Source organism: Xenopus laevis, chromosome 5L, assembly GCF_017654675.1.
Source record: "Xenopus laevis strain J_2021 chromosome 5L, Xenopus_laevis_v10.1, whole genome shotgun sequence".
Lineage (NCBI taxonomy): Eukaryota > Metazoa > Chordata > Amphibia > Anura > Pipidae > Xenopus > Xenopus laevis.
This window is the reverse complement of record NC_054379.1, coordinates 124343019-124360140: the sequence shown is the minus strand read 5'-3', so window position 1 is coordinate 124360140 and position 17122 is coordinate 124343019. Positions and strand designations below refer to the sequence as shown.

Genomic DNA, 17122 nt, shown 5'->3' with positions numbered 1-17122 from the left:
AGCCCATATGTAAACACACAATGGTCTTGTAATCATCCACTCATACTATATATTGGAGTAAAACTGCAAACAATTATGTGCATAAAGAGCTGCTTTTCTCACTTAAGTGTAATTAATGTAGAATATGTAAAAGATTCTGCAGCCTTGTGCCTTTACATGTTCACAGAACAACCCCTCAGTGACTTCTAATATCCTTATCATTTACAGTAGGGGGTACCTTATCCCTTATAATACATGAGTGATACTCAGAGTTCCCTGTATAACTCAGCCTGCAGCCTTGTGTCTTTATATGGTCACAGAACAACCCCTCAGTGACTTCTAATATCCTTATCATTTACAGTAGGGGGTACATTATCCCTTATAATACATGAGTGATGTATAACTCAGCCTTGTGCCTTTATATGGTCACAGAGCGGGAATACCATGTATAATACCCCCAGAACTAGACACATGAAACATAGAAAGTAATCCGTTAAGAATGTTTAAAAAATATTTTGCTGCAATTTTTAAGTAAGGAGTCAGAACAGAAAATAATCAACACTAGTTAGGCAGCACCGCAAGATGGACTGTCCTTTAATTTGTTCCTATGGCTTCAAGTTTGAGTAGATATTCCCTTGGCTTTTACTCTGAGCCACCCTGAGGAGGCCATGGCATAGCTGCAGTTCCAGGTTTTGGCCTGCTTTGAATGTACTCGTGGCAATCCTGAAAACGAGTTCGGTCTCTGGTAGGGTACAGTATACATATACACATTGTGTATACAGTGGTCCTGTTTATCAGACAAGGGGTACAGACAGCCGCGGCTGCTTAGAAGGTTGGCACGACCGATGGCCTCCGTTTTACCAACATTGTACAGAATAAAACATGGAACCAATTGCTTGCACCTGGACCTCATCTGCCTGTAGGGTAAAAAATTTATGAATTAACGGCTGGATTAAGAAAAGCCCAAATTCTGCCTCAATCCTACTCCACTTGCTGATAGATTTCAGGTCCCCCCCACCCAATTGGGACGAGATGGGAATAATTTCACCAATGTGCCCAATGAATCTCTCAAGACAATCCAGCAACTGCCAACTTGGACACTAACGGAGTCCATGTCTTTGTCTTCTGCTCAGCCAGAATGGGCTGCAGAAACACAAGTAAATCACTGTAAACTTGAAAGCCAAAGAGGCATAACTTACAGGCACCAGTCCCTATGCCAAGGAGCCGCAGGATACAGTCGGTGCCTGCTGTGCGCTCAGCCCTCTCCCCTGCTGCATGCAGGCAGCGCTTTACAGTAACCCCCACCTCCCCCTATAATAATACACTGGTGCCTTGACACTGGCTTTCTGAGCAGCCCGTCACTTTTTTTGGTGGGGCAAGAAGGCACCAGGCGTGCAGCAATGCTGGTTTTTCCTGCTCCGGCAGTCAAGCGCATACCTGTGCTGTGGGTACAGTTCCGTGCTGCGGCTGCTGCTTCTCTCGACCGCTGACTGCCGAAGGCAATGAATATGCGGACGGGTAGCTCAAGAGCCTGCCGTGCCGGAGCACTGCGGAGCTGGCCTGCGCTGCCACTGCTTCTGTTCCGGTTCCGCCCTGCTGTGCGCACTTAAAGGAGCAGTCGCTCCTTCTTAATTATCTTGCGAGCGGCCCACTTTAACAAATATAAAGCGGCCCCTCGGGCAATTGCCCGAATAGACAGATTGCCAGTCCGGGCCTGATATGGGGCATTGAATACATGGCAGAAATAAAATCTAAAGCACAAATACAACTTTTAATGTAGATTAATGCTTTTTTTTACTGATAAATTGTGGATATTTGCCTTTTGTCTAATAAACAGAACAGTCCTGGCCAATTCATACTTTTTTTGATGGTAAAGAGATCAGCCCCTACTTCCCACCATAAGGGCAGTATCACACATGGCGACTGGATGTGATTGATCTCCCTTTATTTGTGGTCAGGAATCCTTCAAAAAGGTCCCAACAGAGCCAAACGCTGGGCATTGATACTATGCAACAATAAAAGATTACGTTTTTTACACAAAAGGGAGTGCTGGTCTGGAAACTATTGGTGTATACACAATTTACCGGGCACCCCTCTTTCTATAAAGATTGACTTTGGAGTGTGGATACTCGTCTGAAAGTATATATATATATATATATATATATATATATTTTTTTTTATTGGGTACACATTGCTTGTGTCAGCATAGAAAAGGCAGGATATTATACTTATAACTAGGGCAGCCAAAAGCAGTTCAGTAGTTGTGTTTATAGGAAATAGGTAAAGCAAATACATTTCCGTATGTCTAACTTAGTTGTCTTTACAAATTAACTTCAGGAAAACTAGGAAACAGGGCCTGGTGTTTGATTGGAGAAGAGAGAGGACAGCTTCTTCATTCTACAGTCCATGCCAGTTATTTTAGTTTGGAGGTTTATCAGCAGGCTGCAGCTGCAACCTTATTAATTAATGCTGTGTCCTGTGTTAACAACTGGACTTTATTGCTCATTTAAAGCTTGACCGCTAAATTGCACTTGAAGTTCATATGGCCATAGCAACTAATCACCAATTAGTCATCATTCAACTGTCATATTAGAAAATAAAAGCAAAGATTTTAGTAGCCAAGGGCTATGAAAAAAGTAGCCAAAAGGCATTTTAAAAGTATGCCAAAAAATAGCCCTATTTGTACACTGAAAAAATCGTACTAAAATAAAATAAAACTATAAGGTTATCAAATCTATTAAGTGTCTGGAATTTTCCATTAACTTTGCTACGTCAAAAGACATTTTTACATTGTCCCTGTAAGTTGGGACAGATTTCTATATTTATTTACATCCCCCCCCCCCGATTACTGCCATCTTGATAACATTAGGATAAGGGACAGAAATCTCAGGTAAAGTACTAGCCTTCAAGGAATTTGGTAAAAATTTGTAAAAAAAAAATAAAAACACAGAATAGTATTTATAGCAAAGAGACACTAATGTTCTTTGTGATTTTTCTTTGTAAATTTACAAATAGGTTTGTGTGGATTCAGTTGGCTCACGTGCACAGCACTCAAAGCCACATTTCTATAACAAAAGACTTTGTTGTCATGCTGTGTCCATCCTGCAATCCACCAGTTGCTCTAACAGTCCCTAAATCTCCCAATCACCTTTAATTATAGCTGGTAATTGTAGTTTGACAGCTGGAGGGCTGCACCCAGGTTTGCCCAGAGGCATGTCATAAATAGCCCTAGACTCAAAATGGACTAAACAATCCCCAGGTAGACAATACAGATCCCTTGCAGCCAGGATCCCCCTTTGTTTCCCTTACACATGACACAGTAGCCCAATCAGTGCCCCTGGGAAGGTAGAGCCCAACCAGAGGGGTTTGCAGGGATCAAGGCTCCTAACATAGAAGAGTACAGACACTCCAGAGACACAGGTACTGACCTGCTCGCTGCTTCTGACCCGCAGGCTTGTCGTTGGTAATTGTAGTTTGCATTGAAAAATTTGTGGTGGGTTTTGAATGTTCAAACCCGTGGCAACTTCCAAAACTAGCCTAAATCCAGCAGATGCATTGGCGGGTTTGGACTTTTAAAACCTGCCACTAATTTTTAAAACTAGCCCAATTTGGCTAGAACCCCACCAACCTGGCAACCCTGCCCCACTGTGACATCACCACTCATGCGATGTGACGTCACTGAATGCTCATTACGCATGTGCAGTGACCATTCTTACCTGTATACATTTCCAGGAGGGAAGGGAGGGAAGGGTGGGAAAATCGTGAGACTCCTAAATATTTGGGAAGAGTTGTCAGCTCTGAAGACATGTAGTATAGTAGTATTTTTTTTATATTTGAACAGTTACAAAATAAAAATCAAGTTCTGATGCTGGTGCTATGGGTAACTGCACCTATGTTTGTATATCAACCCTTTGTTGTTTAAATCCAATACCAGTTAGGGAATGGGAGCACATCATAAAGAAGGAACACCCCTGTCTGGTAGTTTGGTTAGGGCTAGAATTTGGATTATTCTTATCACCTCAGTCTGATTAAATTTACTCTCTGATTTGATTTTCTACTGGGATTTATAATACAATTATCTATCTATTTAGACTCCAATGCCTCCCTTCTTTCTTGTTGTGTGTATTATGTCATGGGTTATTAAACTTAGTAAAAACTCTGAATCTGTTATTACATTGCTCCTTTAAATATTAGTATTACATTTATGCTCTGATGCTGGTTTTGAAAACGTATTATTTCAAATAAAACTTCATAACAGCATGAAAGATTAATCAGAAATTGCAATGTTATTTCACATATTTATAGGACTGGTATACACACAGGGCAGTAAGGGCATTTTGCCCTGGGCACTCACCAAGGGTCATCAACAATAGAAGTAAAAAGGGTATATTCTGTAACAATTGTATATATTTATTTTATATCTATCTGTATTTTTAATGCCTGGCAGAGGTTCTGGTAATTGCACAACAACAGGCCTATGGCTTGGACATTCGATTTTTGAAACACCACCTCCCCCAAGTAGGGGTCCATGTCTTCCTGCATTGTCAAAGGTTCACTCCTCTAAAATTCTAGCCTTGTATATTGAAGAATACATGTTTGGTATTTAGTTTCAGTTAACATGAAAAAAAAACCTATCTGAAAAGGCAATTTTCTCTTTCCCTTTGTCAGGTTTAACTTCCGCAGTCTGCGCTGGGCCCGAGCTATGATCTTTGCAATCAATGAAATAAACAAACGTGTTGACATTCTCCCAAATATAACACTAGGTTATCAAATCTTCGATACATGCTTCACTATCTCTAAAGCAGTGGAAGGAACCCTATCATTTTTAACAGGGCAAAACGAGACCCACCCTAATTTCCGGTGCAGCGCTGGAGCACCCTTGGCTGCCGTTATTGGAGCTGGTGGATCAGCCTTATCGATTGCCACTGCCAGAATTTTAGGGCTGTACTACTTCCCACAGGTATCTTCAATTTCAATTATCTCAATTTTAAATTCAATGCACTATACAGACATGTTTTCTAGATAAGTATACAGCTGAACTATTAAACAGCAGCATATTCAGGATCTGTTAAAATAAAATGTTGACCAAACAATGAGAGCTGATACTTTAGGGTTACAACATGACTAGAAAATTCAGGGATTAACGGTGCACACAAACTAACCAAGGGCACAAAAACATGTTAGGTCCTCTCAATTATTGGACAAAGTTCTGCCTTTTGCTGAAACACTTCTTCCTGTTACAGTTAGAGCTGCATTATGTCTTTTCAGGTGATCTCAGAGGGAGCACAAAGACATCAAGGTGCAAAAAGGGCAATATTTTTGTAGGGTTGCGGCTAGGGTATAGAAAAATATGGTTTCAGTTTTTAATGACTATGGTTTAGGGTTTTCCAGATACACATAACTCCTAATCTTTTTGAAACTTTTCTGGTAACACCTAATAGTAACATTCTTCAAGAAGTCCCTATAACAAGAACATTAAAAACCCTAAAATATATCAACTGTTTAGATTCCCTGCAATCAGGGAACACTGGTCTAGAGAAGACCAAATAGGTGACCAAAAACAGTAAACATGATTTATTTGTTTAAAGTTTAAAGAGATACTGACATCAGAAAATAATCTTTTTTATTATCTATCATAACATAGTCTTTGAATGCTATTTATAATGTTGCCATATGCTTTTAGATTACATTTCTTACCCCCATGTTCCTGTATGAGGGGGCTGCCATATTTGTGCAGCAGTAGTCCATTAGCGTTAGAAACTGACAGGTTAAGAAGGGACAGTCAGGTTGGCAAAACAGTCAGGTTTAGTAACTTCAAGTGACAATTACTTACAAAAGTAGAACTATCAGCAAAAACATGACCTATAAGTAACGTTTAGGGGCAGATTTATCAAGGGTGGAAGTGAATTTTCGAAGTTAAAAACTTCAAATTTCAAGCTATTTTTTGTGTACTTCGACTAGGGAATAGTCCAACTTCGATTCGAATTTGAAAAATACTTCAAAATTCAAATATCGAAATTTATCATGTAGGGGCATATTTATCAAGGGTCGAATTTCGAATTGAAAAAATTTTGAAATTCAAATTCAAAAAGACCAACCAAAATTAAGTCACACATTTTTTTGGGTTGAATAGGTTCGTATTAGATCAATTAGGTCCATATTCAGCCGAATTCGAATCGTTCGAATTGAAGGAATATCGCATTTGATTGAATTCAATTTGAATTTTTTCCAAAAAAAAAAAATTTAAATTTTCAAAGTCCACCAGTTGACTCAAAATAGGTTCTAGGAGGTCCCCCATAGTCTACGTCGACCCAAAATAAACTTAAACTTCATTTCGGTTGGTCTTTTTGAAATGGAATTTTGACGTTTTTTCAATTCGAAACTCGACCCTTGATAAATATGCCCCTAAAATGTAGATTCATATTTTGAAAATACATTTTTTTGCGTCAGTCACTTTAAGGACCAAGTCTGAACATTTTAAAAAATAATTGTTATCAGCCTCATTGTTAACAATGAGGTTCTACATAGGCACATTTTAAACCAATCACAAGAACAGTTGTAACAAATAAACTATGCCACCAGAATACCTTTCCTTTATTCTATATAGTCTATACATGTTTAACCTTTGCTGCATTTCAGGTGGGTTATGCTTCATCCTGTTCCGTACTCAGCGACAAGTTCCAGTTCCCATCGTTTCTTCGTACAATAGCCAGCGACTTAATTCAATCCAAGGGCATTGCAGAACTTGTTACTTATTTTGGGTGGACCTGGGTTGGAACTATAGCTGCAGATGATGATTATGGGAAATACGGCATCAAACTTTTCAAAGAAGAGGTGGAAAAGCATGGAGTTTGCATCTCCTTTTCTGAAACTCTACCCAGGATTTATAACAAAGATGCAATAGATAAAATAGTGGACACAATAAGGAAGTCCTCGGCCAATATCATTGTCATATTTTCATCAGATATTGATTTAAGTTCATTGATGGAAGCCATAGCAGAAACTAATATTACAGGAAAAACATATATATCCAGTGAGGCGTGGACAACATCAGCATTAATAGCTAATCCTAAATATTTTCATTTTCTTGGTGGCACAATTGGCTTTGCAGTTCAGAAAGCATACATACCAGGTTTTGAAGAATTTCTACTTAACATACACCCAGAGCATGGAAATGATGATTTGGTATATGAGTTCTGGGAGGAGGCCTTCAACTGTACTTGGCCCACAAATCGAGCATTATTTTACACAAATATTAGTTTGGAAGCGGCAATGGCTGGACGGAAGAGAAATGTTTCACCTATACCTTGTACTGGAAGAGAAAATCTCAATACTTCCCATAATACATACAAGGATGTATCTGAGCTGCGGATAACGTACAATGTTTATAAAGCTGTCTACACAATAGCACATGCTCTTCATAACCTAGACATCTGTGTAAAAAAATATGGTCCTTTTCCCAATCAGGAATGTGCAAATGTACTTGATTTTGAGCCATGGCAAGTAAGTATACGCATATAAATATATATCAGTGCCACAATAAATTCTGCCAGGACCCTGGTCTAGTCTAGAACAAATATGGGGTATCTAAATAAAACCTGGAAGTTTGCTTTTATCATGAGTCTTGTGGAATGGTGAATTGGCAAGATGGACTTAAAGGTGAACTAAATTCTAAAAATGAACATGGCTAAAAATTACATATTTTATACAATGACCTTATTGCATTCGCCTAAAGTTTCAGCTTCTCAATAGCAGCAATGATCCAGGACTTCAAACTTGTTACAGGGGGTCACCATCTTGGAAAGTGCCTGTGACATTGACATGATCAGTGGGCTCTGAGCAGCTGTTGAGAAGCTAAGCTTAGGGGTCATTGCAAATTATCAAGCAGAAAATGAGACTGGCTTGTAATATAAGATGAAAAGCTAAATTCTGATGTTAGTTGCACTGGTAGCTGTGCTGCCATGTAGTAATTAATTAATTACTAATCAGCCTTATATTGTGACATTTATATTCTATGTGTACAGTATATTGTGAGTTGGTCCCTAAGCTCAATAAGTGACAGCAGCACAGAGCATGTGCAGTGAATCAGCAGAAAAGAAGATGGGTAGCTACTGGGGCATCTTTGGAGACATAAATCTTTACTGCTAAAGGGCGGTGGTTGCCTTGGGCTGGTACAGAAACCAAAAACATTCCTAGCCTACTCTTTAGTAAGGCTTTAGTTCTCCTTTAACACTTAAATATTGAATATGTATGTGTTTGTGTATTAACATGAATGCATGTATGTGAATATATTTGTATGGGGCTATGTCCCAGTTAAAAGATAACTAAAGTTTTTCACATAAAACATTGGCCACTTTGGGCCACCTGTATATGAAAATAGGTATAGAAATCCTATTATCTTTTGTATATCTAAGATATAACATTGTCCATATCTTTTAGCGATTACTTTATGTTGACGTTATACCAATTTATACAGGAGTACCTTTAGCAGAAAGCATGAAACCCAGTAATTTAAGTACTAATGTTTTAAATGGATAAACCCTTCGTTCTTACTATTTGAATTAGCTTTTCTTGTTGCATAAAACAAGGATAATTCTGTAGATAGGTGCTACATTTATATGTACTAAACTTCCACTGACAACCTGGCCACTAGAAGCCCCTGTTTAATTGTAGTTCATGGTTGAGACTTCATTGACAACTCTGATGTGTGAAATTATGATGGCTCCAATATCTATAATTAAAAAAACAAGATATATTTATTGGCCATGCAAAATAAAGTATGTGTCAAATAAACATTCTTAGAAAAAAACTGTTTGTTTTAAATCTTACCAATACATTTACCGGTAAATCACTGAATATGGAGAATCCATCTCCTACATTATCAATATCTAAGCAGAGGGAGTTAGAGCTATGGATTAGGATTTATTAAATAATGATTTGCAAAACATTATTATTAGTGCATGACCAGCATCTGACTCAACCTACACAGCTAGACAGCTTTCCTCATGACTATAAATCCATAGGGCACAGATGGCTGTGTTATTATATAACAAAATCCTATATTCTAGGGCAGATAGTTAACCCCCTTGTGTGTGTAATGGGGGCATTCCATTTACAACCCCCAGGAAGTAGTCAAGTGCTCTGTGCCATTGCCATGAATTATATCCACTATACTAATATAACAAAAGGCAATGGCAAACTTCATGAGATCACTCATACTGAATATTCAAAATAATATACGGCACAGACAGTATTTATAACATTCAAAAAATGAGAAAAACATAGTAAGAGCCCCCGCACTCTCAAATAAGTTAAATTTGTTATCTAAATTATATAGTGAACCAATCAATTGATAAATATAAAGTGCTTGTGCTATATTTATCAATTGATTGGTTCACTATATAATTTAGATAACTAATTTAACTTATTTGAGAGTGCGGGGGCTCTTACTATGTTTTTCTCATTTTTTGAATAGTTGTTAACAGTAATTCACGCCTCCGATTCCCCACGAGGTAACATTTAAACTTAAAGGACTGCCTTCCTTCTTTGTATTTTTAGTATTTATAATATGGCTTCTATTTGCTTCTATTCTGATATTAGTGCTAAAGACAATATTACATTTTAGTAACCTGATCTCTATATATTACTCAAATGCTGAAGGGGTAATTGAGGATTGAAAAAAGTTTGATTTTTATATTATTATGGTTTCTCCAGAGTTTTAACAAACTAAATGTAGTCAATAAAACACATTTTTATTAAATGCATTAACAAGCTTACATCAATAGTAAGTATTGACATAATTCTGTGATCAGTGACTTGCAGCAGTTTTTTTTCTCTCTCTCTATATATATATATACTGTATATATAGTATATATAACAGCATTAGCCTGCAATTCTTTGGTGCAAGTCAGTAGTGAATATTTCTTTTTTTTTTTTTTAAATTTATTGTGTTTTTCCAACATATGAATATACTTCTCTAAGGAGTAACATCTAAAATAAACTATAAATCTAACAAAAAAAAAGGTCATTAGTGAATATTGATGTAGCACACTGAAATCTAGAAATAATAACATGTTCACCATGGCCATTTTTGGTATCCCTTGTGTCAATAAAGTAATAGGGCATGGTTGTCTAGCCATAATGTTGGACACTGCAAAAATGCACATGTTCTGCGCTATGCTATAAAGTGAGTAAAGCAAACATGTCTCCACTACTCCTTTTTACACAGACACAAATGCCAAACAAATCTACTATATTTGTTGAGTGAAGAAAATGTATACATTCTATTATTTTACATGTTGCTCACCAGTATGTTTATTGATGTGTTCTATAGCTGATGTATTATTTGAAGACGGCTAAATTCACATTGTTCACTAATGAAAGCATGGCATTTGATGATTCAGGAGATATTAAGGGTAACTACGATATCTTAAACTGGCAGTGGAAAGACAATCAAACCATGTCCTTTGTAAAGATTGGAAATTACAAAGATCTGGGTGCAGGGAGTTTTGATTTTAAGATCATCAACAGTTCCATACTATGGAATACACCAAACTCAATGGTAATTATTTATTCTTATTATTATTATACATTTTTTGTGTTTTCTTATGCTTCTATGTGGTAATCAAGTAAATTCAAGTCAAATCAAGTCAAATCAAGTCAAACTTCTAATTAAAACAAACAAGTTGCCAAGCTGGTTAATATAAAGAGTTGTTTCAGTTTATTATATCAATGGAAATATCATCGTATTGTTATTTGATTTTTGGCTGATTTCCCAAATCTGGAAAACATCCACTGTTTTGGTGACATTGCGGGGCCGATTCACTAAATTCGAGTGAAGGATTCGAAGTAAAAAAACTTCGAATTTCGAAGTATTTTTGGGCTACTTCGACCATCGAATGGGCTACTTCGACCTTCGACTATGACTTCGAATCGAAGGATTCGAAGTAAAAAATGGTTCGACTATTCGACCATTCGATAGTCAAAGTACTGTCTCTATAAAAAAAACTTCGACCCCCTAGTTCGGCAGATAAAAGCTACCGAAGTCAATGTTAGCCTATGGGGAAGGTCCCCATAGGCTTGCCTAAGTTTTTTTGATCGAAGGATATTCCTTCGATCGTTGGATTTAAATCCTTCGAATCGTTCGATTCGAAGGATTTAATCGTTCGATCTAAGGAATAATCCTTCGATCGTACGATCGCAGAATTTGCGCTAAATCCTTCGACTTCAATATTCGAAGTCGAAGGATTTCAATTCCTAATCGAATATCGAGGGTTAATTAACCCTCGATATTCGACCCATAGTGAATCAGCCCCTGCATCTTTTCGTGTATGGCTTGCTTTTACACCTTGAAGTATTTCATTCTTTGTCCCATGCCACTTATTTAATAAATGGGGTAATCAACAATAACTTGAGTAACGGCCCAACAATTGCTCTTCTTCTGGGAGAAATATTTTACTGCAATGTATTTTTAATGACGCTGATTATATCAAATGTCACATCTAGGGGCCATAATTAATATCTTATATCGATAAGATTCAATAACACAAAGTATCATTTGAAATTCTTATTGTTTATCTGTATCGATGTGTAACTAAATTGCATTAGTTGAGACGTGCAGTTGAGATGACAGAGCTAAAAATATAAGGATGATGCTTTCACTTTGCATGTAAATGTATTTATTACTATAAAAACATAAATAACTTCTATTTTTAGTGAAAGGTTTGCATGTGAGTTCAAAGTGATGATATGTCAATTGCATGCCAGCTAACCAATAAGAGTGAAAGACCATTTCATTATTATAGATCCTTAATTTGCAAACTAAATGTGTTCTGTTATTCTTCTGTAGCCTCCTCGCTCAGTGTGTAGTGAGAGTTGTATTCCCGGGACAAGAAAGGGTATTAGACAAGGGGAACCAGTCTGCTGCTTTGACTGCATTTCGTGTGCAGAAGGAGAAATAACTAATGAAACAGGTACGTCATCAATACTTCTAATGCACCAATATGCTCGTCTGCATTATTGAGCAAAGTAGGTGGTTCCTTTCTCTTCTGATTTTTGATACACACACACACACACACACACACATAAAAATGTAATTGGAAGTGGCAACACTGAATGAAGCAAAGTGCACCTCAATAACTGATAATCAACAACTGTGAAGTTTGTCAGTGAGTGGTGGTACATTTTCAAGTTTACTCAGCAAGCCAGTTAGCCTTAACACTGCTAGATACTGTATATTGTGTTTTGAATGCCTTCACAGACATAGTAACATAGTCCATTTTCACAGCAGAAGGTGGGTACAGTCATACTGAACTGGACATTTTAAACAATCAGTGGAGAGCTACAGATAATATACAGTACTCCTAAATCCTAATCCACCGTCTATTTGTCAGGGCCCAACGGCAGACTAAAATAGTCCAACACACGGCATATGAAGGGTTAATGAAGCTCAAGGTCAAAATCCAGGCAAAGTCAGGGCAGGCAGCGGTCATTGTAGCCAGAATCAACACAGGAAAGTCTGGACCAGGAGATCAAGTAAAAATAGTAATTTAGATGCACCTAGGAATTTAAGCATTGAACGCAATATTTAGCCTTTTCAAGCCAAAGTGGTTACTTCACATAGCGCTGCATAACTAAGTGGCCATGGCTGCCACCATCTTGAATATGAAGCAGAGGACTCCTTAACAGAGTGCTCCTGACACTATGAACCTGAAAATAGCTCTGCCCACATGAAACATCTCTTTGTTTTTTTCCAGACGCAAGAGAATGCATTTCATGTCCATCAGATTTCTGGTCCAATTCGTACAGGAATGAATGTGTCCTAAAGGAAGTGGAGTTTCTTGCAACTGATGAAGCTTTGGGCATTACATTGATATTCCTGTCTGTCTTTGGTGCTTCACTTGTTATTGCCTTCATGATTATTTATATTATGTACAGAGAAACAGCATTAGTCAAGGCAAATAGTCGAAGCCTGAGCTTACTCATTCAGGTTTCTTTAGTTTGCACTTTTATGACTTCAGTTCTCTTTGTTGGAAAACCAGAGCAATGGTCTTGTATGGCTCGCCAAATTACTCTAGCTTTGGGCTTTTCTCTCTGTCTTTCCTGTATACTAGGAAAGACAATTGTTTTAATGTTAAGAAAAAAGTCGGCTAAGTCAAAATTTGCTGAAAGAGGCCGTGATGCAATGAAACCTGCATACCAAATCATTGTCGCAGTTATTGGCTTGACTATTGAAGCTGGCATCTGTACGGCTTATTTAATTCTTTTCCCTCCTTGGGTTTACAAGAACATGGAATCCCAAAATGTAAAGATCATTCTTGAGTGTAATGAAGGTTCTATTGAATTCCTATGTGCTATGTTTGGGTTTGATGTTTTCTTAGCAATATTATCCTTTATAACTGCCTTCATAGCCAGAAAACTGCCAGATAACTTCAACGAAGCCAAATTTGTTACCTTTGGCATGTTGGTCTTCTTCATTGTCTGGATCTCGTTCGTTCCTGCTTACTTAAGCACGAGAGGGAAATTCAAAGTGGCTGTTGAAATTTTTGCTATATTGGCATCAAGTTTCGGGTTACTTGGTTGCATATTTGTCCCCAAAGGATACATCATTCTTCTAAAACCAGAAAGAAACACTGAAGAAATCGTCGGCGGTAGGGCTGTCACTAATGATAAGAGCTCCCCTGGTACATCTGCCTCAATCTCTAGTGAGATAAACAATACAACAATCTCTACAGTTGTACTCGATGATTAATGTTTCCCATACATTAATTTAGTTCCTTTACATGAGAAACAGTCATCATCTGTATTGTTAAAGATTTTTAGCGGGTCAATTGCATAATATCTGGTGGTAAAGTAATATTTTGAAGCTCTATAACATGGCAGCCACAGATTAGGAAAATAACTCGCAAATAAGAATCTAATTTTATACTCAGGGAATCTTTTAATATCTCTATAGGATTTTATATGTTTTGAAAATGAAAGTGTTTACGACTTGCACAACATTTTCAGTTTTGTGATTGAGTGTATTTTCTGTACATTTAACCTGAAAGGTGTGAATTGAAACCTAATATATATCTTAATTGCAACCCTTTAAATATATTACATAGCATATTCAGTTATAAAGGTAAAATCTGTAATTCTGGGCAAATTTGACCCGCTTTGTTTCGCCAAAACGTCTTTTTATTTTACGCACACCGCCATACAAGTCTTAGGGCGTCATTTTCACAGTGAAACAAGGCGAAAAAATTTTTACAACCTGTATATACAGGTTTGGGATCACTTATTCGGAAACCTGTTAAAAGTTCTGTATTAGGGGACAAACATCTCCCAGAAAGTACATTTGTAGAAAATAATGTTTTGAAAGCAAAAATGTTTACAACTTGCACAACATTTTCAGTTCTGTGCTGTGTATAAGTCGTGACTTTGTGTGTTTTCTGTACATTTAACCTGAACGTTGTAAATTGAAACCTTTAGCAGATAGATGCCAAGGCACAGTTAAAGATGATTTTTACACATGTATAACACATGCAATACATTTATAAAATCTATTTTTCATTGATATACAACTATCACTGCACCATCTGCTGTAAAATCTATTTAAATGAAAAATAGAAAAAGGAAAAGACAAATAGATTATAAGAAGATAATTGTATGCACTAGGTTATTCGATATCTGGGCATACAGGATTTATAAATGTATATGGCCTCATATAGCTTAATTGCCACCCTTTAAATATATTATATAGTATATTCAGTTATAAAGGTAAAACCTGTTACATTGCCTAGTCACTGTAAGACTTCAATGCAAATACTTTACAAGCTGTATATACAGGTTTGGAATCACTTACCCAGAAACCTATTACCCAGAAAGCTCTGTATTAGGGGACAAACATCTCCCAGAAAGTAAATTTTCAGAAAATAATGTCCGTTTTCACTGTTATAATAAGGCAGTACCTTGTACTTTATGGTAACTAAGTTTCATGAATCCATATTGGAAGCAAAACAATCCTATTGGATTTATGTAACATTCAGACTATTCATATCCCAGTTATAGCAGTAACAGGGTAGTGATAATAACACCTTTTTTCATAAGAATTTTAAATAAATCACTTATTGAATGTGCAAGTACAAATATTGCTGTGAACTTAATTATGTATTTATAAAGCTGAAGCATAAGGTACGTATGGAAAAGTGCTGGTTTGCCTATTTGTAATTTATGACACCTTAGTGAAATAGAAATAAAGCCACATAAGTATAAAAACTTACAAACTTAGAACTAAGCTTGCCACCTGTCCGGATTTCACCCGGACAGCCTGGTTTTTGGAATGGCTGCCCGGGTGAAAATTAGGAAATCGGGACAGGACATTTAAGTGAATGACATGGTAATCAGCCAATCACTGATCATCACCTCATCAGTACCACCCACCCACCACGCCACTCATTCTACCCCTTATGTCACTGCCCCACACCTGACATCCCTTGCCCCCCCGATGTCACCGGCCCGCCCCCCCAATGTCACCTGGTCCGCCCCCCCCTGACGTCACCCAGCAACCCCCTGACAGTTTTCCCAACACAATAAAGGTGGCAACCTTACATCGAACCCATCATAGTTGGTAAAAATGATGGTGGTGAAAGCCATGCTAAGCAATAACAATGATTTCTATTAAAGTATTCTATACTTACTACACCTGGGTTTCTACACAAACTTTTACCCACAGGCATACTTCCAATATACTTCAATATAAGCATACCATGTTTTACACTGTAAATGTAATGTAAACGAGGCAAGGACATCTGAATTGTTTTCGGCTTCTTCCATTGCCTTTATAAATACTCTGTATCCCATAGAAGTGAAATGGTAGGACTTTTTCTAGTATCCATTCATAGCAAGCAAGTGAAATTTTCATTGGCTGGCAGCGCAATGGGTTTTTCCTGTTTTTGCTTTAGCTTGCTATAAATGTGCCGATAAATTGAATCATAGGGGTTGTCATTGTTTCTGTTATATTGGGATTTTGATTTCTCATAGCTTTAAGAGCATCTATAAGTTGTTAAAATATATGTAAACAATTTACCAAAAATAAAGACATATTGTCATCATGGTCAATGGCTTGTGTTCCTTTATTATACCATGACTCAAATTATGGACAGGAAAGTAATACTGTGGCAAACCGAATTTTAAATGACAGCTAAAGGTGGCAGGCAGAAGGTATAGCAGTCAAACAGCATACCCCGGGAAACTCTGCATTTGTCTGCTCCTCTTTCTAAGTTGGGGGTCAAGGTCTGTACCCTATCTATGCATTCCAGTATACTCTGCCAGTATTTTACCAACATTTTGTTAGTTGGCCACATGGTGAGTCAGTATGAGAGCAGATCTTGTGGCACAAGATTGATATCACATTTGAATGTACATTGCCTAAATAAAAAATGTTAGATGTAAACAACATAGATTGCACAGTTCATTTAAAGAAGAAAAAAAGTATACATGCTCACCACACATTTTGCATATCTCTCTGTAGTTTGTGCTTTTTTCTCTACATTGTGTTAGGGGGTGGGATTGCCTTGCCTTGCACAGACTGGAAGAGTTGACAGAGGGAAGGATGTACCTGCCAGTCAGAGCAGCCTGAACGAAATAAGGGCAAAGCCTTGGTAACCGAGAAGGTTGCCCTTAGCTGACACACTAGAGAGCAGAAAGCACAATATGCAAGGAGAAGTGTCAGATCTAGACTGAGCCTGATGAACAATTGATCATAGCATGAGCAACAAGTGGTCATAGCCTGTGCAAAAGAAAAAGTGCCATTTCATACAGAACAGACAACATAATATGCAAGGAGGTGTCAACTCTGGGCTGAGCCTGACCAACAAAAGATTGTAGCATGATTAATAATTGATTGCATTCTGTGCATCATAGAAGTCCCATTTCCCTGGTTCACCATTTAAAGAAGACACCAGTAATGACATAGAGGCTACCCATTTTGAGGGGAGATGCAACAAATCTGACACACTGGATGTGAAGTTAGGATGTCATCAAATATTTGACTATGATGTGGTTCTAAGGGCATTAAAAGTGCAATGCTGGTGAGTTTTATGGATTATTTATTAAGGTGGGCATGAACAATATGAATAAATAATGAGGAACAGGGCAGGGC

The 17122-nt window shown here is 37.5% G+C and overlaps 1 protein-coding gene across 1 annotated transcript in view; it reads left to right on the top strand.

Annotated features, from left to right (window-relative positions):
• Positions 1 to 16043, top strand: part of LOC108717043 (vomeronasal type-2 receptor 1) — a 19892-nt gene extending 3849 nt beyond the window's left edge. The window contains exons 2-6 of the mRNA XM_018263767.2: positions 4648 to 4939; positions 6619 to 7482; positions 10313 to 10540; positions 11828 to 11951; positions 12735 to 16043. Of these exons, the coding sequence (XP_018119256.2) occupies positions 4648 to 4939; positions 6619 to 7482; positions 10313 to 10540; positions 11828 to 11951; positions 12735 to 13729 (2503 nt within the window). The 3' untranslated portion in view covers positions 13730 to 16043. The remainder of the gene's footprint in view (positions 1 to 4647; positions 4940 to 6618; positions 7483 to 10312; positions 10541 to 11827; positions 11952 to 12734) is intronic.
• Positions 16044 to 17122: the final 1079 nt, after the last annotated feature.